We start from the raw sequence: 23,302 nt of genomic DNA, 5'->3' as shown, positions 1-23,302 counted from the left end.
GTGAGCAGGGAGCCAATCACGTAGCGCGCACTGGGTTCCGCATTTGGAAACGAAATCACACCCACAACTCTGGCACCACAGCCACACACACCCACACGCACACACCGACAGACCAGGAAGTGTTACTGCGGCGTCCTGTAACACGACCATGATACGTGTGAAGGCAGTCCAGCAATGGTAGGCCGCGTTCATATCAGCTGCTTGTGATCCAGAAAAAGCTCAACTTTTGCGCAAATTTGAAGCGTTTTGTTGCCACCGTTGACTGTATGCGCAGTCTGTTGTTGTCACCTGATGCTTTCTTCGGTCTGTAAACAGCTGCAAGATTAGTGCTGGACTTTGGTTGTGTGTTTGTGTAAAAGCTGCAGAGGTTTTTTTGGGGGGAAACAGTTGGATTCTCCACATTAAATAACTTGGTTGCCTTGGAGGTAATTTCTAACAGTTCGCATGAACACAACTTGTTGGAATGAGTTTATTGTGCTCTTAACAAGCTTTAATGTCTTTATGGGTCATTTAAAAAGCATGAGGAAACATTACAAAGTGTTTCTGTCACAGAAAAAACACCTTCAGCTGCAGCTGGCGGTTCAAACTGTAGTTTCCTGACTTCAAAACAAAAGGCTCACATTTCTCCTTTTTTTTTGTCGTTGCAAGATCTCCCTTTGGGAAACCAGTTTTCTGTAAATGCTTTGTTCAGCTCAGTTTAGTAGTTTTTGCATTGTCAAAATAGGGGTCTGCAGTTTCAAAAGCATCGCTAAGTTGCAAAAAAGTGGTAACTTGAAGAACTTGGGAAGAACATTTGATGTTTGAAGTGCTTAGTCAGATAGAAGTGATTACATTTGTATAAGATTAGGGTTTTGTCTTTAGGTGGAACATTACAAAACATGAAAAAGTCTTGTCAAAATCAGAGAAGTCCACATTCAAGTTGATGCTGCCAGCGCTGACTTATAGGAGGGAAGTCTGTGTCAGAGCCCAGAAATAACATCTTATTTTGCTGACTTTGGTCCAGCTCATTCTATTTCCAGTGACTTGTTTCAAAATGAGTAAGAGGAAAAGCAAAGCGACCAGCGATGCCACAGCTTTCAAGAGCCGCAGACTGACAACTGTTGCTACCGAAAATGCTCCAGATGACACAAACCATCAGGGACCGTCTTCCAGCAGCTTCACTGCTACAGTCAGTATTCCACCCCCCCAACAAATCAACTTTTCTGTCTTTGCTTCTCAGCAGCTCATTAATATTTGCTTTCTGCTTGTGTTTGCAGGGAGACATCGGCCTCATCGAGAGCATCAGTCTGAAGAATTTCATGTGTCACCGTTCGCTCGGTCCGTTCCGCTTTGGACCCAATGTGAATTTCATCGTTGGAAACAATGGAAGTAAGAGCTGGATTTGCGAATGTGGCATGATGGGCTGTTGACTTTGGTTTGTGTTGAACCCAGCGCATCCGTGGTGACAGGCAAATCAACATTATATGCTGTTACATAAGGAGTCTAAAGCTGTAATTCAGTTTGATCAACTTTAAGCAGATTAAAAACTTTTGGATTCTTGACATTCTCCACTACGCTGATATTTTCCAACTCATTTTGGATTACAATATACACTATGAGTCAAAAGTTTGGACACACCTTCTCATTCAGTGGTTTTTATTTAATTATTTTATACATTTTAGATTAATACTGAAGACATCAAAACAGTAAATAAATTACAGTGTCTACAGAAAGTATTCACCCCCTTTTTAAAGTTTTCCTCTTTTATTGATTTTCAACACTGAATCATGGTCAATATATTTTAGCTTTTTGGACAAGAATTTAGAAAATAAGACTCTTTCATGTCACAATGAAAACTGATTTCTACAGAATTATGTCCATTAATTAAAAATGTAAAATATTAAACAATGACGGCGTAAGTATTCACTTCCTTCAAGTCAATAGATGCACTTTTGGTTGCAACTAAAGCACTGAACCTGTGTGGATGGGTCTCAATCAGCCGTATACATCTGGACACTTTAGTTTTACGTCATTCTTCACAAATCTGCTCAATCTCTGTCGGGTTGGATGGAAAACATGAGTGAACAGTCCTTTTCCATTAAAAAAAAAACAAAAAAACTTTCTGATCCACGTCAAATCTAGTAACAGAGAATTTGAAAGTAGAATGTCACACTGGAGATTGTTTTAAAGGCTTTTTAACCATTTAAAGTGAAAAAAAAATGACTGGTTTTCATTTGTCCATCTGTCCTATTTGATCACTGTTCATCAAAGCCTGTTTCTTTGGAGATGATTGAATGGATGTATTGACCTCAGCTGCAAATTCTTAGTTTGATTGAGGTCTGGACTCCAATTCGGCCACATCTTGTTGTCTTTAAACCATTTCTGTGTAGCTTTGGTTGTACATTTCAGGTTGTTGTCCTGCTGGAAAACAAATCTTCTCCAAAGCCACAGTTCAGGTTGTACTCCGACACGTTGCTGCATTCATTTCATCCTCTATCTTTAGAAGCCCCCATATGATGATGCCACCACCATGCTTTATGGGAGGGATGGTGACCAAAAAAACTTCTTACAGCTGACGTTATAGCCTCCTGTATGCCATTTTGTATTTCTAATTAATTGAAATTGCTTTGTAGAAATGTGTTTTCAGTCTTTTCTTGTAAATTGTATTTAAAAAGCCAAATTAAATTCTCCGTGATTCAATGTTGAAATGCAACATAAAGGGAAAGCTTCCAGGGCATGAACACTTTTTTAGACACTGTAACGTACTATTATACCCCTCTTATTGTGACAAACAAAGTACAGACATAAAATATGATGCTTTTCAAATGTATACATTCACTGAGCAAAAAAAAAAAACCCAAAGCGAACAACATACATCTAAAACTTTTTCAAACAAAACATCTAAAACACTTTCAAACAAAACTGAACTGACAACTGTTTCCAATCTGTCACTGAACCCTGTAAAGCCTGACCCATCAAAGAATTGCTAAAAAATTAAAAAATAGTTTGGAGCTGAGATGTTGATTAACCCTTTTAACAATGATCCACAAAGAACAAAGAAAAATAAATCTTAGAAAAGATGGTGACGTCTGTTGCGTGTAAGTAATATTCACCACTCTGCTATGTTTCTTAATTTATCTGTGGAGGGAAAATGAAACAGAAAAATCACATTAAAAGCTGATCAAAGCCTAAAGGAATAATCAAACTCTTAGGTGACTGAGAATTTGTTTATTCAAAGGCCGACTTCCTCGTGTGTCTCTGTGAGCGGATGATTTGTGATTATTTGCATGCAGTCTTCTAGTTCTGCCAGCGGATGCGAACACACTGTATCTGTGACATACTTTACATGCAGCGACTTAATGCCTCGTCTCTGTTGCTTCCGATTGTTTCCCAGGTGGGAAAAGCGCCATCCTGACTGCTCTGATCGTGGGCCTGGGAGGAAAGGCCACCATGACCAACAGAGGAGTGTCGCTGAAGGATTTTGTGAAGACCAGTGAAACGTGAGTCATTGCGGTGACAAATCATGTGTCCTTATTGGCTGTTTGGAACTTCTGCACATCTCTCTGCTCTTCAGCGCTGCGGATATAACAGTAAAGCTGCGAAACAGAGGACCGGACGCTTACAAAAAGGACGTTTACGGCGACTACATCTCCATCGAGCATCGGATCTGGACCGACGGGTCTCGAACCTGCAAGCTGAAGAACAAATCAGGTGACTTTCTGTGCATACAGTCAGATGAAAACTTCCCAGAATCTTGTATTAAGCAGACATGCTCTGAAGTAAAGACAAAGCTCACTGTGTACATTCTTCAGCGTCTGTAAACCTGCATACGCTTCATGTTCATGGTGCCCTGCTTTGTACCATCTGGGTCTTCTATTTATTTTACAGCTGGACTGATGGTTTTCATATGTTGTAAATGTCACTGAGTTATTTGATAAATAAAAGGGGCTTGAACTGCACTTGCCAGTTTGCCAGTTACCAAATGAGCACGTTGAAGAGTTTGCTGCTGAAAGTCTGCGAGTAATTATTGTCATTCTTCATTCTTTTTTGCCTCTAATCTTGGTCTGGAGCTAGACATTTGCAGTGGAAATGAAAATGGAGGCGTCGGAATTTAGAAACTCCAACACAAATTTTGTTGAAATGCCTTTTATTTGTGTTTTATATACACACTACCATTTAAAAGTTTGGGGTCACTTAGAAATGTCCTTATTTTTGAAAGAAAGCGTTTTTTTTTTCAATGAAGATAACATTAAATGAATGATAAATCCAGTGTAGACATTGTTAATGTGGTAAATGACTATTGTAGCTGGAAACGGCTGATTTTTAATGGAATATCTCCATAGAGGTACAGAGGAACATTTCCAGCAACCATCACTCCTGTGTTCTAATGCTACATTGTGTTAGCTAATGGTGTTGAAAGACTAACTGATGATTAGAAAACCCTTGTACAGTTATGTTGGCACATGGATAAAAGTGGGAGTTTTCATGGAAAACATGGAATTGTCTGGGGGACCCCAAACTTTTGAACGGTAGAGTATTTGATTAAAAGAGAAGTTTTCATCATTTATCCTTAGTGTTGACAGGCTGTTCATTATGATCAGAGTTGTGACTCCAGATCGTAAGAGGCAGCTGCTAGAGGACCCCAAGTAGCACATTTTAAACTTGTTTTTTTTTTAAGTCAGAAGTTGATTTATAAACTAACAATGGCAAAAAAATGCAGAATTTTGGATGCAAGAATAGTCCAGACTGATAATCAGTTGACCTTTTGCCTCTGAAATGTCAGAAAACAGTTAAAAAAAAAAAAAAAAATTCTTTGTAATGCCTCAAAGCTCAGTGTGATGTGATGTAATTTTAAATTATAAATGACACTTTAGCTCTCTTGTTCAAGGGTATTTTTTTTTAAATTTTTCACCTGAATACCTCCACAGTTTTCATAAATAACAGCTGCAAAACTGAAAGACATGAATGAGCAACCTTGGCTTCAATGGATACGAGACATTTGGAAGAATTTTTGAACACATAAGCCTCTTTTTTTATTCTCACCAGGCCAGTGAGCAAATTTAAAAACCCCATAACTGGAAGGGAACAAAAAACACCCTTATAACAATTAGTCAATGACGCTGTTTTGGATATTCTGAACTGCAACTTTTACCAATTAACTTCCTTTTAACCATTTAATTGACTAATTGTTGCTGCTCCTTTAATAAATGTCATGTCACAAAGGTTTTAACCACATTTCTTGTCTTTAACTTTGTATTTCAGGACACCTTGTCTCAAGCAAAAAGGAGGAATTAACAGGCATCCTGGACCATTTTAACATCCAGGTACATTAAAGCGCATTAGAGCTGATTGTCACTGATATTTTGCTTTATTTGGGATGGTGAGCTACTTACTGCAAAACTGTATTTCATCCAGCTGGATAACCCAGTATCCATCCTCAGCCAAGAGATGAGCAAACAGTTCCTGCATTCTAAAAGTGAATCAGACAAGTACAAGGTAAAACTTTTTCATGTTTAGAATAATTATTATAAGGTTACATCAGTTTTCAGAGAAGCTCAGGTTAAATGGACTGTTTTCCTGTTTGTGCTGCTTTCAGTTCTTCATGAAAGCGACTCTGCTGGAGCAGATGAGGGCAGATTATGTTTACATCAAACACACCAAAACAGTCACACGGCAGCAGGTGGAGAGACAAGAGGAGGTAACGTTCATGTTTCTGTGGCTGCAACCAGTGATTATTTTGATAGCCGATTAATTAGTCAGTTATTTTCTTGGTTAATGGATAAGTTGTTTGGTTTATAAAAGGTCAGAAAACGGTGAAAAATGTTGATTGGTGCTTTCCAAAGCACAGAATGAAATCCTTTACTGTCTTGTTTTGTCCACAACCCAAAGATATTCAGTTTACAGTCACAGAGGAGGAAAAAAAACGAGAAAATATTTAAAATCTACAAGCTGGAATCAGAGTATTTAGACTTTTTTTTCTGCAAAAGCACTCAAACTGATAATCAATTACCAAAATACTAAATGACTATGCTATTTATGTTGTATATTTGCAAATAGAAACTATTTGCACTACGTTTGAGATTTTTTAAGACCTTTATCTTGAACCTTCTTGTTTGCACTGATAAGGAGAAGCTCTCCAATCTTGTTGTACACTGTATAATGACAATAAAACATATTCTATTCTATTCTAATAGCTGATGACTAATTGATTACTCATTGCAGCTATACTTTTGACATTATATTTGCTGTCACATATGACAGAGAAAAGCAATAAATTGTCACATTTGAGAAGCTGGAAACAGAAAATTCAAGTTTAAGAGGCTGGAATCAGAGACATTTGTCTTTTTTTACTATTAAACATCATCTTAATTATTAAAATTGTATCAGAATAATCTGAATTATGTCAACATTTGATTGCCGACAGCTTATCTATTATTTTTTTTATCTCAAATTATTTCAAGCTGCCTTTTTATTAAACACAGTAGATATATATTATGAGTGCAATTTTTAAAAAAAGCATCTCTTAACCCAGTTTTTCTGTGACTGTCTCCTGTTTTTATGCCATGTATTTGGGCATTGTGTATTGAATTCTGCTATTTTCTCTCTCTCTCTGTATCCATGGGTTAAATTGGGCCTCAGCTACCAACTCACACACAAACATAGCTGTTAAAATTCAGTTAAATTCAAATGAAAACCTGCTTTCAGACTCTGTCATGCAACAAAAAAAGCAATGTGAAGTTGCCGTTATTTATTTGACTTTGCTGCATGACTGTGTCCACACTGAGACAAGTTCACTCAGGTGTCTCAGCGGAGGGAGCTTCATTAATTATTTACATCCTCTGACGTGCCACAGTGGTTGTGTGTCGTTTACTGACCCAAACACTTTAACTGCACAGCAGACGGAGGTGTGGCGCACAGATTCACAGGAACAAAACAAGCGTGTTAGAGATGAATCCGCCATCCTTTTCTACAAAAACCTCAAATGTAACTTCCTCTCGAGAATCGTGTTACTTTTTTCTGGTGTATAAATTGGACTTTTGCAGTGGATTTTCAGTTTTGCTGTCTCCATGAAATAATGGTTGCAATGGTGGAGGTATAGTTAGAATGGAGCTGATCTAAAACACTTGGGTTAATAAAAAAGATGGGGAAACAGACCGTTTACCTGATAATGCGAGCAAGTTTGTTTACATAGTGCCTTATTATAGACAGAAGTGCATTGTAGGCAAATGAAAATCAAATCAAAATTCAATTCAGTAAATTCTTGTCTTATTTCTACATATACAAGAATCTGTGCAACAAAGATCAAAGCTGTACAATATCAGTATTTCTTTATCAGCATTTCTACTCATGCAAGAATCTGTGCGATAACATTCATATGTGCAATATTGTTATTTTTCACATCCAGAGGAATTTGTAGAATCTGAATATCCACATACGGAAAAACCAGGACTTATGTATACGTGTCATTTTTGTTATCTTTTTCATTTTTCTGACACTTTTGTACAAATTTTACCACTGTGGGTTGAATAAAGACTCATCTTATCTTAACTTATGTTATCTTGACTTATGTTATCTTAACCCTTTTAAAACCACAGGGATCACCGGTGACACCGCAGCGCATGTGTATTTCAAATTAATGTAACTCCTCGCTACTTCGTGCAATTTTAATCATTCAAACTGCCCCTGAAAGCTGTGAAACGGGGCTTTCTGGTGCTATTACATGCATTACGGTAATGACTGAGTGCCGCATGAGGAGAGGGAGGAAATGAGTATTATAGTGCTAAAAGGGTTAACTTGTCTAATTAACAGTAATGAAAGTTCAGAAAATCCTTAGTCTTGACGCTACTGCATTATAATAATCAATTAAACAAAATAATGAAAAAATAAAAATGAAAAGAAAAAGTTCTACCAATGCTTTGTATTTGATCTTATTTGAAATGTTGTATTGTCCTTTGGAAATTAATAGAGCTTTATTGAAAATGTTGGATCATCCAACTTACTAGAAGGAAAGAAAATACATAAATAATTTAAAAAAGAGAGAATCTTAATGGTATCTGGCTCTAGACAGTTTAAATTTAAGATTGATTTTACTGATACGGTGTAGGTAATTGGAATTTAGTTTAAAAAAAGTGACATTTGCAAAGTTCAACTGTTTAATTCCAGAAACTTTTACATTACTGGAACTATTTACATCTAAAAACAAAATACTTTTGCTGCATGTCATCTCATCAGTGAGCCTCGACCTCAGTTTAACCCCTGATAATGTCCTCAGTTCTTCCTACCATAAAGAACTGTGTAACTTTGCTTTTGAAAACTGCCAAATACATGAAATCTGCTTGCCAGCCACTCATATGTGCATGAATAACACCCTTCTTTATCTATACTTTTTGTTTTCAGTGTCTCAAGGACCTGAAGCAAGAGTTTCTACAGAAGAAAGAAAGATATGAAAAATGTTCATCCTTCAGCGAGTTGAAGGCGGTTCTGGAGAATCTGAAGAAAGCGATGGCCTGGTGTTTGGTAAGAGCCATTGGGACAATAAATGCATTAAAAAAAGACCCCCAAAACCCTCTAAAATATAATAATTTTTTTATATTTCATCTGCTGCTTTTCTACAAAGTATCTGTGAATAGATTAAACGGTATCAAAGGAGAGATAATAGATTACCTCACTGTTCCATTCGGCTCATTATTTCCACTAAATTGCTGCACTTCAACGTTTTGTGGCAATTTTTTTTGTCACCTTCAGGTCGGCGAGAAGGAGCAGCTCGTACAGCAGCTGAAGGAGAGGATTGAAAAGGAGGAGAATAATCCCAAACATCAGGACAACCTTCAGCTCTGTCAGGTGAGTCACAACTGTTAAACACATGCGAGTCTATTCATAAATGTGTTGCTTTTCAAAACCACCACATAAACCGACTGTCCTCCCTTCACATGCTGGTGTTTATAGTCGATGTCCTGCAACGAACAAAACTGCTTCTAACTCACAGATAATTTATGCCCTTTAAAGCTGCTCTCTGTCTTATCTTTCACACAGACTAAGATCAGACAAGCAGAGAAGAAGCTTCAGTTCATCAAAAGCAGAAGCGACAGTCTGAGAGACGAACAGAAGTCTCTTTCAGAGGACAGTCGCAAGTTGAAAGAACAAGTGAAGATTGTTAGCAAAGCTCACAAGGAGCAGGAGGTGCAGAGAAATAATCTGTCTGTGCAAATCTCTACTTTTAAAACATAATTCATGTGACATAAAGTGACAATCTTTTCCCCCGTAGCTTGTTTATTTTCGGGCTCTGAACAAACTGAAGCAGTTGGAAGAAGAGCAAAACCTTCTTCAGGAGAAAATCAACAAGGCAAAAACAAGGTAGCACAGTACACTGTAAAAAGTGAAGAGTTTTTGACCGTTTACTGTTGTTTTACCGATTCTCCCTGTTTTCTTAAATTACACATAACTAGGAAAGAAAAAAAGCATTAATTTACATGCTAATGATATAAAAAATATAAATTGTTTAACTGTAAAATGACATATTTTAATGGTAATTAAACAAGCAAAAATACAACTACTTTACAGGTATTTGCTGTTATTTTGAAGAAAAACTTTGGTGTATTTAGGATTAAAAAATAGTAAACAATTTTTAACTGTTGTTTTACATATTTTCTCTGTTAAGTTACAGATAATGATCATCATAAAAACATTAAGTAGTATGTTAACTGTAAAATAAAAAAAAAAATCTACCCAAAACAGCACATAATGTCCAAATCAAAAATCTGTACATTTTTTTTAATCACTGGTAATTTGTTCTTTTACATGTTTTACCATTAAAATTTATTTTTTCTTCATTATATTACAGATTGTCTGTCTGTTGATAAATTACAGATAATAACTAGTAAAAAAAAAAGTATTAATTTACATGCTAATGATATACAAAAATGTACATTGATTAACTGTAAAATGACATTTTATGGTATTTAAATGAGCAGAAATATAAGTATAGATATTTGCTGTTATTTTTAAAATAGTACACAATTTTTAACTGTTTTACAGATTTTCTCAGTTAAATTATAGATAATAGTCATCATAAAAACATTACATGTTAATAGTGAAAAAAAAACAGAAATTGCCCTAAACTGCACATAATGTCCAAATCAAAAATCTGTATTTTTTTAGAAAAGAATAAATTTGTTGTTTTACATGTTTTACCATTAAAACAAAAAATTTTATTCTATTTCATCAAGCAAAAAATATTATTTTACAGACATCTGCAAAACTGTAAATAATGTCCTACTACAAAATCTGTATTTTTCCAAAAACAGTTTGTTCTTTTGCAATATGTGACTGTAATTACACAGTTTTATTGAATTTAAATCAGCAGTTTTTTTGTTCTTTATGGCACTCTTGCTGCCAAATTTTCGCCCTTTTTGAATTCTTTTTTTTTTTTTTTTTACAGTGGACACGTATTAAAGAACACTAAATGATGTATTTACCTTCACAGAAATGCATGCATTTGTTTGAAATAAGTGTATTTTTTACTGTATTCCAGTAAGAGTGTGAACAGTGAGGAACAAAAACAACATAGAAAACGACAGAAGACTTTATGTGATCTGAAGGAGAAGCTTGTAGAGCTTCAAAATAAATGCTCACAGCTGAATCAAGAGATCAGCAACAAACATCAGGCGCTTTTCAAAGGAAGAGAAGAGCGGGACAAGCTGAGGTAACAACAAGTTGTATTTGCTTTCACGCAAGCATTTTTTCTTTTTCCATTTCCCAGTCTCATGAACTTTTATGATCTACGCTCGGTTTGTGTTTAACAGACTGGAAGAAAGGAACGTCCAGGCTTCAGTCGAGTCCAAACTGAAGAGGAAGAACCAGCTTCACGCCAGTCGGTCAAACAAACTGAAGCGCTTTGGAGATCATGTTCCTGAACTGATGGCTTTGATAGCTGAGGCTCATACAAAAGGACGCTTCCGAAAGAAGCCCATTGGTCCGATAGGTGACTCTGTTTTTCATGTTTTGCTAAATTGAGTATTTTGTTTGTTTGACATTTTAGTAAATATGATCTGCTTGGCAAGGATGGTATGAGAAAATCGAAAAAAATGGCATGTCTGCAGCTAGTTCACCTCACATAAACACTGAATACAGCTGGTCTGGATCTGTCCAAGATCAACAAATCTGTCTAACATCAAACTAAAAAGCTCCTGGCTCACTCATAAACCTCCATAAAACCACAGCTTTCTGCTTTTATTCTGAAAACACATAATAAAATAAGATATTACATGTTAATTAATGAGCTTCGGAGGAGCTGTTAAGTGGATTTACCCTGATACCCGTCTTGATGCTAAGCTAAGCTAATTGGTTGCAGTTAGCTTAGCTTAGTTTCTGTGCAGGCCAGTCAAATACAAAATAGTATTTTGATACTGAGGTTTAAAGGTGCTGGTGGATTTACTTACCTTTGGACAGAGCTAGGCTAGATTTATGCTAAGCTAAGCTAACCGGCTGCAACCTGTAGCTTCATTTATTGTAACCTGACCAATATTTCGGTTGGCTGAACTTACCGGCCATTATTGACCTTACTGATATATTGGCATCCATTTACTGTATTTGTTATCTGATAGTCATCGATGTGAAATCTAATTTTTGCATAATTTGGAAAAAGATGCGTGATGCATTGGAGAAATTCTGTCATCATAGTTGTGTTTTTGAACCAGCCTGTGACTAGCATGTTTATTTCAGGACATAGCTAGGCTAGTTTTATGCTAAGCTAAGCCAGCTGGATGCTAGCTGTCGCTTCATCTTTATTGCAGTCTGACAGATATATTGGTTGGACGATTTTATCAGCCAGTATTAGCCTGTCACAGACACTGAATATCAGTGTATATGTATATGTTTTCCGATATTTGTACATTTGAGTTTTACTTAAATTTAATAAATATCAATAAATTAATTAAGTTTGTTTAAATTTAATAATTACGTTTTTTTTTTGTTGTTTTTTTTTTAAATTTAGAAATGTTGTCATCACAGATTTGTCATTCGTTTTTCATTCCAGACTGTGAGGATATTTATTTCTGCTGTGAAGTTGGGGATCTATGGGGATTGACTCATTTTTAGAGTCAGGGTTCTAGTGGCCATTTGGAGAACTGTACTTTTGCCTCTTGGCTTCATTTTTCAGTCTTGCTGCTAGCATAAAACACATGGCAGATTTAAAACTCAATATAATGCAAACTACAGCAAGATTCGCCTGCGATGATAGGCTTTTCAGCACTACGTGAACTTATTTGTTTTGAATGCTCATTTATATTTAAAAATCCTGCAGTCTAGCTTTAAATTTATAATTTCGCTTAAATATTTGTTCTAGAATTGCATTTAATAGATTTGCAGTGAAGCATTAACTCCAGCTGAAGTGTACATATTGCAGCTGACAGTGCGTTTTCTCTCAGGGGCCTGTATTCATTTAAATGATCCCACGTTAGCGGTGGCGGTGGAGTGCTGTCTGCGGAGCTTCATGAAGGCTTTCTGCTGTGACAACTACAAAGACGAGGCAGTCCTCCAGGAGATCATGTCTCGCTTTTACTCAAAGGGCAACAGACCGCAGATTATCGTCAGCCCTTTCTCCGACAAACTCTACAACATCGACGGACGGTCATTTGCTAATTTATTTCTGACACATTTGCCTTTGACACATTTTCCCCACACGTTTTAAATATGCATTTGTTTCCCGTCTCTGCTGTTTCACAGGAAAGCATATCACCCAGAATACCCATCTGTGCCGGACGTAATCACAGCGACGAGCCCGGTCATCGTCAACTGCCTGGTTGACATGCGAGGGATAGAATCAATCCTCATAATCAAAGTCAGCGTCTCACCGTTGTGTGTTTATGTTGAATGTTGCAGGGGAGAGTTATTTTGGGATCGATGCACTTTTTTTCCTTTTGTCACCATCTGCCCCATGTTTTGATGTCTGATCACAGGAAAAAGACAAAGCGCGGAGGGTCATGCAGCAAGGCCGGCCGCCGAAAAACTGCCGTGAAGCCTTCACTGCTGAGGGAGATCAGGTGTATCCAAACCGTTACTATACCTCCGACTTCAGCATGGCCAAATACCTCGGTGGGGATCTGGAGACAGAAATAAGGTACATACTGTCAGCTATTGCTGCAAAAATGCAGTAAAAAGAAACAAAAATGCACCATAAATGACAGTGTAGAGTGAGGGGAAAAAAATCCAACCTGAAACACTGCTTTAATCCAACAGTACACTGAATTGTTTGCACATTTTGGGGCAAACAGGCTGTGTTTCACTGCATCAAAACAAGTATAAAGCACTAACTGAAGATGGGATGAAATGAGACAGAAGGAAAACAGGTGTGCCAGGAAGACAAACACTTATACAGAAAGCGAATTAGATTTCCCAGAATGAAAAACCAAGAGATCTGAGGCAGATGCACAGATGGATGACAAATTAAAGGAAAAACATGAAGCCATGACCTCTACAGTGAGGGGATCTGATGGCTCTGTTATGCTAAGAGTTGGATTTTCCTGACACACTTGCACTTTCAGAGGCAAATCAATACAAAGGTTGCTCTAAGTGATCATTTTTATGCTACAATTGATCACAGAGCAGTAGGGCCCACTGAATAATGGTTTGATGAAAATTTTGTAAATCATATTCTACGGCCTTAAAAGTGATCAGGTCTCAGATTTTGAACATACTAGACAGCTTTCTTCACCACCGTCATCGAAGCACCAAAATTACACTGTAAAAAGTGTGTTTGAGCTGTAGTGGTTCCTATGAGTCTAACTTATCTTTCTGCTTTGGTGGTGACTGTTCATTTTCATTGGATTCCTGTTAAGTTACATTCACATTTTGACATTATTATAGCGCAAAAGTGTGAAAATTAGGTTTACTGGCCATGTTTGCTTAGATTTTTCTGCTGTAACTCAAACGCTGTTTTCTTCAAGTAAGATTACAGGATAGGAGGTAGGAAATAGTAGTGGAAGAACAATTTTGAATTTGGACAAATGGTAAACTTCACATTGGTTGCAGCAATGCAAGCTGTTTATTTAAATTTAAATCAGGAACATCTAAATTAATTACATTCATATTGTTTCTTGACCTAATGTGAATAAATTTAATTAAGCTGTGTTCTACTAGTTGGAGCATTTAATTTGTTGGTCCAACATTTCCCTTGTCTTAATGTAAGGGATGTCTTTTGGAAGAATGGCTTTTTGATTCTGGAGAATCAATGCCAAGAATTAAAGCCTAACACCTAAAACACTTCATGTTGGTTTGTAAACACAATTTGTAAACACTGCTAATGTTGTAAAAAGGATGTCTTAGGGATGTGTGTATCTGTGTTGGGGGTGTGACTGCATAAGTGTTGATGTCTTAATTGCTTTAAGTTATTGGATCCTGGAGAAACGCTCTCTCATCTTGCCTGTACTACTGTTGTATGTACAGCAAAATGACAGTAAAGCTTGATTTGATTGATTTGATATTTTAAGGCTTCATTGAAGTTATTTGACATTTACACAGCAGAGGTATCCTCCTGCACCCTTATGTCAAAAGGAAGTAGCAATAGTACTTCTTGTGCTTGACTGCAGTGCAGCTTTCAAAAGAGCATATCACTCTATTTTATGGAGACCTCAGTAGTTTTTTTTTTAAAGATTTGTGGTGCATTTGCATTGACTATGTGTAGTATTGATCTGAGATGACAGCGATGCTGCCTGTCACAGTATGTTGGAGTCCGATCTGGAGAATCACCAGGCTCAGCTGTCCAGGTTTCAGCTCCACGTGAACTCTGTGACGGAAGACATCGTGAGGATGGAGAGCAGCCTGAACAGCACCGTCGTGACCCTGAAGAAGACTCTGGTCAGTCAGCAGAACTTATGCATTTAATGAGAAGCCGGTTAAAACTGACAGAACTGCTGTTCCTCTTGTGCTTCCCATTGAAAGTACATCACATATGTAATGTTTTCATTGCAGGCCTCTATGAATCAAGTCAAAGCGACAATAACTGAGCTAGAAACTGCTGTTGAGGAGCAAATCGATGACATCAGCTCCTTGGTGAAACTTTAGCTTTTATTTATATCTCTGCAAAAACACATAAATCCCACAATGAAATGGGCCAGTTTAATTTTTTCTTTTTAAAATGATCAAACTGTGCAGGAAGAAGTCGCTCAAGAGAACCAAGAGAAAATGGAGGCGGAGAAACGAACCGTTCAAGAGGCAAAGATGGAACTCGACAAGCATCGGAAACAGGCAGAAGACGCCGACTCCCAGTATTCTTCTCTTAGAGATCGGATTGATCAGCTTTCAGAGGAAATGGAGCCGCTGAAGGTACAGTAACTCACCGTGGCATCATTTTCATTCAGAGGCTATAAATAGTTGCAGAAACCAAAAGGTTGTCGACAGGCTGGTTTCTGTGGTTTTGATGCTGCTTTTTTTACGTTTACATCTGTGCAATGTTTGATGTTAGTTTTAAACCTCCAGAACTGTTGATAGTGAAATTGATTTTCTTTGTTTCTTGAAAGGATGAGCAGCTGAAACTGGAGGCAGAATGTGCAAAACATGAGAGAAACCTTAAAATCTTGGAAAACAAATTTAAGGCTCATGAAGGCAACGTCCAAGCCATGAAAAATGATCTTGCCCAAAGAGAAGAAGAATTACAGGTAACAAGGACAATGTCTTCTTCATTTTAGAATGAAACACGTCCTTTAGGGATTTTTAATACTTCTACACTGTAAAAAAAATCTTTAAAAAAAATTGCTGTGAAAATCTGGCAGCAAGAGTGCCAAAAAAACAGCAGAATACTTTAACATTTAAACTGTAAAAATGATGAATATACCCACAAATAATATTTTATCTGTTACAAATTCCATTATATTTATATGCATATTTTTGATGCGGACATTTCATACAATTTTGGCCTTTTTTGTTGTTTTTTTTTCTACAGTCCACATGTAAATTAACTTTTTTATTTCCTGTGATTTTACTATATATTATCTGCAATTTAGCAAAATGGGAAAAGCAGGTAAAAATTATTTACTATTTTAAAATCGTTAATATGATAATATTTTGTGTAATAACAATAGCAACACATCTTTAAAGTACTGGTATTTTTTGCTGATTTTAATACAATAAAAAATAGTGAAATGTTACGGTCAACTGTTGTAAAAGAACAAATCACCATTTATAAAAGTCCAAATTTTTGACTTGGACATTAAAAGTATTGAGTGAAAGTATCTGTGCTTTTACTAGACGTTATCTGCAGCTTAACAAAACAGGGAAAATCTATAAAATTTTAGAAATTTTATTGCATTTAGCAATTTTAATGTACCTTATGTGTATTTTAAAGGTTTTTCCTGAAGTATATTTTAGATAAACCCACTTTAGCTACTGCAGCTTTAGAGTATTGTAGTTTTCTAGCAAATATCATCGTGGCCTCGCTGTCAACACGTATCTCATGACGACAGGAATATGTGGCCAAAGCTACTGAGATCAGTCCTGAGCGGCAGCAGGTGACCAGCAGCACCAAGAGCATCGACACCGAAATCACTCGACTGAAGAGGAAGATCAAGGTGTACGAGAGCAGCCATGGCGAGCACGAACAAGTAGTCAGGTAAGAAAACAACAGGCTTTCGAAAACATCTGGGACCTTTGTGGTACTTCACTGGTTATATTTGTAGTCAGTAGAAAAGATTTCTCAGAGACAGAGCTGCTGTGGAAGTAGGACTGGTTTTAAGGGTTGAAAAAGAGCAAATTCCATGGCCAAAGGTATCAAACATGGTGGCGCATGGAAGAAATACATGTATATCATTGGTGGAATATAGCTGTCTTGCAGCTTACTTGAGTGTTGCCGTTTTATTCTACCTTCCTACCTACATACCTATATACCTCTATACATACCTACATGTCTACCAAGCTACATACCTATACCTTTATACATACGTATGCACTATGGTTTAAAAGTTTGGGATCACTTAGAAATGTCCTTATTTTTGAAAGAAAAGCAGTTTTTTTCAATGAACATTAATTGAATCAGAAATACAGTCTAGACACTGTTAATGTGGTAAATGACTATTCTAGCTGGAAACAGCTGATTTTTAATGGAATATCTCCATAGAGGTACAGAGGAACATTTCCAGCAACCATCACTCCTGTGTTCTAATACTACATTGTGTTAGCTAATGGTGTTGAGAGGCTAATTGATGATTAGAAAACCCTTGTGCAATTATGTTGGCACATGAATAAAAGTGTGAGTTTTCATGGAAAACATGAAATTGTTTGTGTGACCCCAAGCTTTTGAATAGCAGTGTACCTCTATATATACCTCTATACATACCTACCTAGATACCTAGCAGATATTGTCCTTGCGCAGTGATACACAGCTCCCAGTGCTCCTGCAACGCTTGTAACGTTTATTTGAAATCCAGCTATGCAAACATGTCAAGCACCATCTACAATAATCAACGAATTTCCTAAACTATGTCAAAACAATGGACTTTGAGCTTGGATTTTATTTCGGGAAGGACAAAAAAATCACGAAAGGCTAAATCTAGAGAGCCGGACGAGGTGGAGAAGGCTGATTTTGTTGTTGTGACCCTAAATGTTGTTGGTGCACCCACAACAATTCAGGTTGTTTGTGCCAAATATTCTTCTTCAGATGCCTCAAGATGTTATAGTAGAACTCTACCTTTACAGTTTAATGGTCGGTATTTAATTCCTGATTCACAACCACATGAATGTTGAAGAAAACAATGAGCCATGCTGCTGTTTCCCCTGATATGATGTGGCAAAACTGCTATTTCTTCTCTGAGTGGTAGCTGCAGTCCCACTTCTCATTACCATTGATGTTCCTCAACATCAAGGTAGTTTCTGACTGAAGCAGAATGTTTTCTTCTCTGTTTGACATCCTTATCGTCATCCCCAACTAACATCGACAACTTTTCTATTCTAGTCTTATTTCTGCCTACTTGTTTTATTTCAGTGATGTATCCTACTTATATCTCATTGCTTTCTCCTTTCAGTCACTGCATTTCTTATGTCCTTTGTTTATGTTTTTTGTTTTAAGAGCTATATGTGGCACAAAAATTTCCCTCAAGATTAATAAAGTTGTATCTTAAAGAATTTGCAAATGCACACCTACCAGAGGTGACAAAGGCATGTCTAACATAAGTTCCACTGTTAATACCGATGCTTCTTGCAAAACCAAGATATTTGCAGTGTATTCTTTGGTCCTGTGAGTTGCAGGTTGAGAACTTGGATTGTTGTTTGTTTTGGTGTTTACAAGACCGGTTGGACCGGGGTGGGATCTGCGGACTGTTCATGATCTTTGTGACATTTGTCGAGCCACTTCTGTCTTGTTTTTTGGTGATGACAGCATGAACTGTCTTGCTAGAGGAGATTGCCGGCATTGCAAAGTGCCATGGAGGGGATGCTTGGTCTGCAGCGGTGATTAGGTGGGTGTTACATGTCAAAGTGACATCCACACAAATGCCAGGACTCAAGGTTTCCCAGCAGAACATTGTATTGTAACAAGATGATGGAAGCTCATTCACATTGCTGTGTGTTCTGACACCTTTTCAACCTTTCCGTCAAGGTTTTCTGCAGTTTGTGCTACAGCAGCTCACCCTTTGTTCCCAACACACATCAGTGAATCTTGACCTCTTGTCAAAGTCTCTCAGATGCTCATTTTTCCTGCTTCCAACGCATCAGCTTCAACAACTGACTGCTCGCTTGCTGCCTGATGTATTCCAGCTCTTGACACGTGTCATTCTTGCAAAAATAATCAATGTAATTTTCCTGTCACTGGTTTTATGCAGCAAAAATTCAATTCTTCGTTAACCACTACCATCATAATTACCTCACAGCGTTCTACATACAAGTAAATGCACTCAGTGGCCATTTTATTAGGTACAGCTAATGCAGTCGTGTCCTGTCTTTACAAATCACCAAGTCATCCTCTGCCCTCGTTTTACCCGTGCACACTGAAGTCAGAAAAATTTAGTCTCTGCCAATTCCTTCCCTCTGACCCCGTTAGAGAGTACGCCGAAGCTCTCGCTCTCTACAGAGAGAAAGCCAACCAAGTCAGAGACCTGCGGAGGTTCATCGATCGACTCGATAACATCATGTCAGACCGGCAGAACAGATACAAAGTAATGCGTAGGTAAATAACCAACTCTTATGTTTAAAACATGTTAAATCTAGTGTTTAACTTCGAATCTGGATTCCTCTGATCCTTCCCTCTTGTTTCTGAAGGTCCCTTTCTGTCAGGTGTAAATTATACTTCAGCAACTTCCTGATAAAGATGAACTACTGCGGCTCGATGATTTTCGATCACAACAACGAGACACTTGCCATCTCGGTATGTGTGTTTATCTGTTTATTTTGCAGGAAAACGTAGTGTTTGTTTTACAGCGTGTATTTTGCAGCAGGCTTTTGTTGTGTGTTGTTCTGTGATAGAAATAGAATTACTGAAATATTTATTTGGAAAACAGAGTTGCACCAAATGACGACATATTGAATAAAAATAAACAGTGTTATGAAAGTTTTAAAATACTGATGAGGAATGATCTAAGTTTAATTTTCAAGAAAAAATAATATATGAAGGAATAAAAGTGGAACTTCAGCATCTTGGTGACCAAAGTTTTGAAGATTTAGACCATAAGAGATTCACAATATTGAATTTTAGCAGATATTTTCTAATCTATTGTGGCTGATTGCAGATGTCAGAATTGATACATGCACATACTTTTCCATCTGATTGCAGAAAACGTTGTGTCTTTCCTATAGTGGGATTAATATATTATTAATATTATTAATATTATTATTATTATTATTGTTATTATTGTTATTATTATGCCCATCCTTTATCATGGTGGTGCCCTCACAGGTATAAAGGCCTTGCAATAGTATTTGCAATTGCATTATGTTGCAATACTTTTAGCTTTACATGCATTACATGTGTTACCGAGGCAAAATCTGAAAACTACTGTTATCTGCATGTCAACTATTTATTTTATGTAAATATTCTCAAGCAAAACTGAACTTTTAGCCTGACAGGTCTTCACTTTGAGCCAATGACGATGATGTTGCAGATATCACTGTCAGATCCTTCGAACCATGTAAATCGAAAGTTTTTGATTCAAGTCCACATCATCATCGCTCCCTTTCTCGTCCAAAAACCCTCCAAACCCACCAATACAAGTAAATAACAAACAAACCTGTCGTGGCACAAACCAAGGTGCACCCTCCAGGCAGAGAGGAGGACGGTGTGAGCGACGTGAGGACGCTGTCTGGAGGCGAACGTTCCTTCTCCACCATTTGCTTCATGCTTTCTCTGTGGGAGATCACAGAGTCTCCCTTCAGATGCCTCGACGAGTTCGATGTCTACATGGTGAGAACACAAAGCAGATTAGCATCGCATAGTTTGTGTCAAGACAAGAACAAGGCTTTAAAGTTCGCCTTTTACTCACTTTGATTAGTGAATCGGCTTCGTTTTTCTCTGTAGGATATGCACAATCGAAGCATCTGTCTGAATCTCCTCCTGGAGCTTTCAGAGCGGCAGCATCTCCGACAGTTTATCTTCATCACTCCTTTGACCACCAGGTGAAGACTTATTTAATGCTCACTTAAATTTTCCACTTTTTAAAAAAGTTTGCATCTTTAAATTTGACCTAACTTTAACTTCTACATCTTTGGAGGCCAACGTGTGTCATCACAACAAATATAGCACTATTAACGTAGTTAATTATAGTTGTTAAAGTTTACAATTTTACATTTAAATAATAAAAACCAAACAAACTGTTTTGGTTCCTAATTATTTTTGAATGCATTTCTATCATCAGTGCAGTATTTTATTAGTTACATGGTAATAGTTTTAATTGCGTTAGTTCGATAAATAATTCATAATTCGTTCATATTTGCAAAACACTTAAAAAGTCTGGATTTATTCTGGTGCTACTCTCAAGCTGCTGTATTCTTCTGCACTGTTTTGACAGTGAAGCTTCCAGTTGTCCATCATTGCATTCATAAAGACCTAATAAAGACCAACACTGCGTCAGTAACATCTAATGGCTGCTCAAATGTTTGTTTTTCAGCCATATGCCCAAATCCAGCCTCATCAAAGTCCATCAGCTTCAGGATCCAGAGAGAGAACGAAGTCAGAACACGAGATGAGGATGTTTAAACTGAGCTCCAGAAATGAACTAAACTGAGAAAACATGACGAGAAAACTGAGAAAAGAGTCATTACAACATGAGATGTAATGACTGTTGATGTGCCACATTAATGTATATACCAGTATTATTTAATGGGCTTGGGAGCTGTTGTCTTTTATAATGTCATTTCACTTGTGGATGCTTGAAGATATACATTTACTTTCATGAAATCTAAATTATAATTGTGCTACTAGAAATATCCAGGACACATATGTAATATTGTATTTATTTTTTCTGAATTAGGATTGTGCTGTAACTGTGATAGTTCAGAAATTAAATAATTATATTGTGTTATCTGTGCACATACAATAATATCGTAACTAATCCAGTAACTAACTAGTTCACACTTCAACATAGGAACAACACCAACATTAAGAACTGTTCTATGAAGCCCCATAACTGATATGACGAGACTTTTTTGATTTGCTTTACAGCACAATACTTTTGCATTATCTTGAGATAATGTCTGTGTTCTTTCGCATTACTTCAATGCTACTGCGCAATACTGCGTCTTCCCTTGCAATTACTTTTGCGTTTCGTCACAGTAGCTTTTACTTTGCAAAAGTTTTTGCATCACCTAGCATACGTTTTGCTTTACGTCGGAATATTTTTTGTACTATCTTGCATTAGTTTTCCATGATGTTGCAATACTTGTCTATTACGTTACATCGCAATACCTTTTGTTTTCGCACCACTTCTGGCATTGTTTGGCAATAACTTATGCGCTACCCTGCAGCACTTTTGCAACAGTGTTGTTCCCTCGCAATACTTCTGCATTACCTTGCAATAGTTTTGCATTACTTAACAATACTCTTTGTATTACATTGCATTAGTTTTCTATTACATTGCAATAATTGCTGCATTACTCTCAATACTTTTTGCCTTCCCTCACAATATGCTTTGCATTAACCCACAATAATTTTTGCGCTACATCGCAATAACTTTTGCATTACTTCATAATACTTATGTTATATGACTTATGTTATACTTTTGCGTTTCCTCGCTATGATTTATGCATTACTTTGCTGCGCATTACCTCACATTAGTTTCGCATGATATTACAATATTTTCTTGCATTCCCTCGCAATAACTTTTGCAATTTTTTGCAATATTTTTCTTGCAATACTTGCGTTCCCTCGCAATAGCTTATAGGCTACCTAGCAATGCTTCTGCATAACCTCACAATGGTTTTGAGTGTAATTCATTTCCCAAAAAAGATGCAGAACTCACAACTGAAGTGAATTTTACCAGTGACATTTTTTTCTTCCTAAATTTTCATTAGATTTTGCGATAATATAAAAAACTTAATTCTTCTGACCATGTTAATTGTGTAGTGAAAATCTGACATCATAACTCATTTTGCATCCACAGTAAATATTCTGGTGAATCTGTAGCTATGAACCCCATTTTTTTTTGGTTAAGGAAGTCTAATTTCTGCTTTGAAATTAGTGGATTATTGAACGGACTGTGAGCTCTCAGCGTATAAATTTAGTGAAGGTAAAAGATGCAGAAGATAACATGTCAGAAGTGTTGCACTGTACAATTTTAAGCTTGCTGTGTTCGGTTTTCTGTTTGTGCTCAGTAGTTAAGATGTTTGTTCAACTTTATCGTGCGTTTTAAGGAAATACTGAGTGATGATGATGAAGATGTGGGAGGATGACTGGAGGTCTGATCTGTTTTCTCTGTTAATTACAAGTTTGTAGTTTGACAGTTTTAGTCGATAATGAATTGTTACTTGTAGTGTGTTTTGTAAAATGGATGATATTTCATGGAATAGTTTTATGTAGTATTTATCTCAGGAGACATTCACATCTGTAAACACAGTTCTCTACTCAACCTGTCAGTGTTAATGTTGTCACAGTGGGCAGTTTTCCTGTTAGATTTCCTTATTACTGCTAATTAAACATCTCATGTTTGGGTTTTGTGACTTAAACTTCTACACTAGTGTCTTCCTTTGTTAAAAATGCTCATTTATTCTCATCAACTGAAACCATTGCTACAATAAGTTAGACAATTCACTCACACATTTCCATCCATCTTTGCATCCATTTATCCATCCAGACGCAGCGACATACAACACAGCCGAGACCTGGTCATCATTTCATAAACACCACCTGCTA

General features: G+C 36.9%; 1 protein-coding gene across 3 annotated transcripts; it reads left to right on the top strand.

Moving 5' to 3' along the window:
• The first annotated feature begins 52 nt into the window (after positions 1-52).
• On the top strand, positions 53-23,115 carry smc6 (structural maintenance of chromosomes 6). 3 transcript variants are annotated; one of them, XM_023285507.3, is made up of 27 exons: positions 53-177; positions 1,004-1,168; positions 1,257-1,368; positions 3,374-3,479; positions 3,554-3,690; positions 5,242-5,303; positions 5,395-5,475; positions 5,576-5,677; positions 8,377-8,496; positions 8,725-8,820; positions 9,013-9,159; positions 9,245-9,333; positions 10,511-10,681; positions 10,782-10,960; positions 12,405-12,606; positions 12,703-12,817; positions 12,936-13,096; positions 14,697-14,832; positions 14,947-15,027; positions 15,130-15,300; positions 15,495-15,632; positions 16,437-16,582; positions 19,004-19,129; positions 19,222-19,327; positions 20,207-20,359; positions 20,474-20,571; positions 21,063-23,115. In XM_023285507.3, the coding sequence occupies exons 1-27, from the start codon at positions 175-177 to the stop codon at positions 21,139-21,141; spliced, it is 3,282 nt and encodes a 1,093-aa protein (XP_023141275.2). In that variant the 5' UTR covers positions 53-174; the 3' UTR covers positions 21,142-23,115. The 3 variants fall into 3 exon arrangements, with proteins under 3 accessions (XP_023141275.2, XP_035811084.2, XP_023141276.2); XM_023285508.3 differs by lacking the exon at positions 53-177 and adding an exon at positions 186-425; XM_035955191.2 differs by lacking the exons at positions 20,474-20,571; positions 21,063-23,115 and having other exon boundaries at positions 20,018-20,350.
• The last annotated feature ends 187 nt before the right edge of the window (positions 23,116-23,302 follow it).

This window comes from Amphiprion ocellaris, chromosome 20, assembly GCF_022539595.1.
Source record: "Amphiprion ocellaris isolate individual 3 ecotype Okinawa chromosome 20, ASM2253959v1, whole genome shotgun sequence".
NCBI classification, from domain to species: Eukaryota; Metazoa; Chordata; class Actinopteri; family Pomacentridae; genus Amphiprion; species Amphiprion ocellaris.
This window is presented reverse-complemented; position numbering and strand designations above follow the sequence as displayed.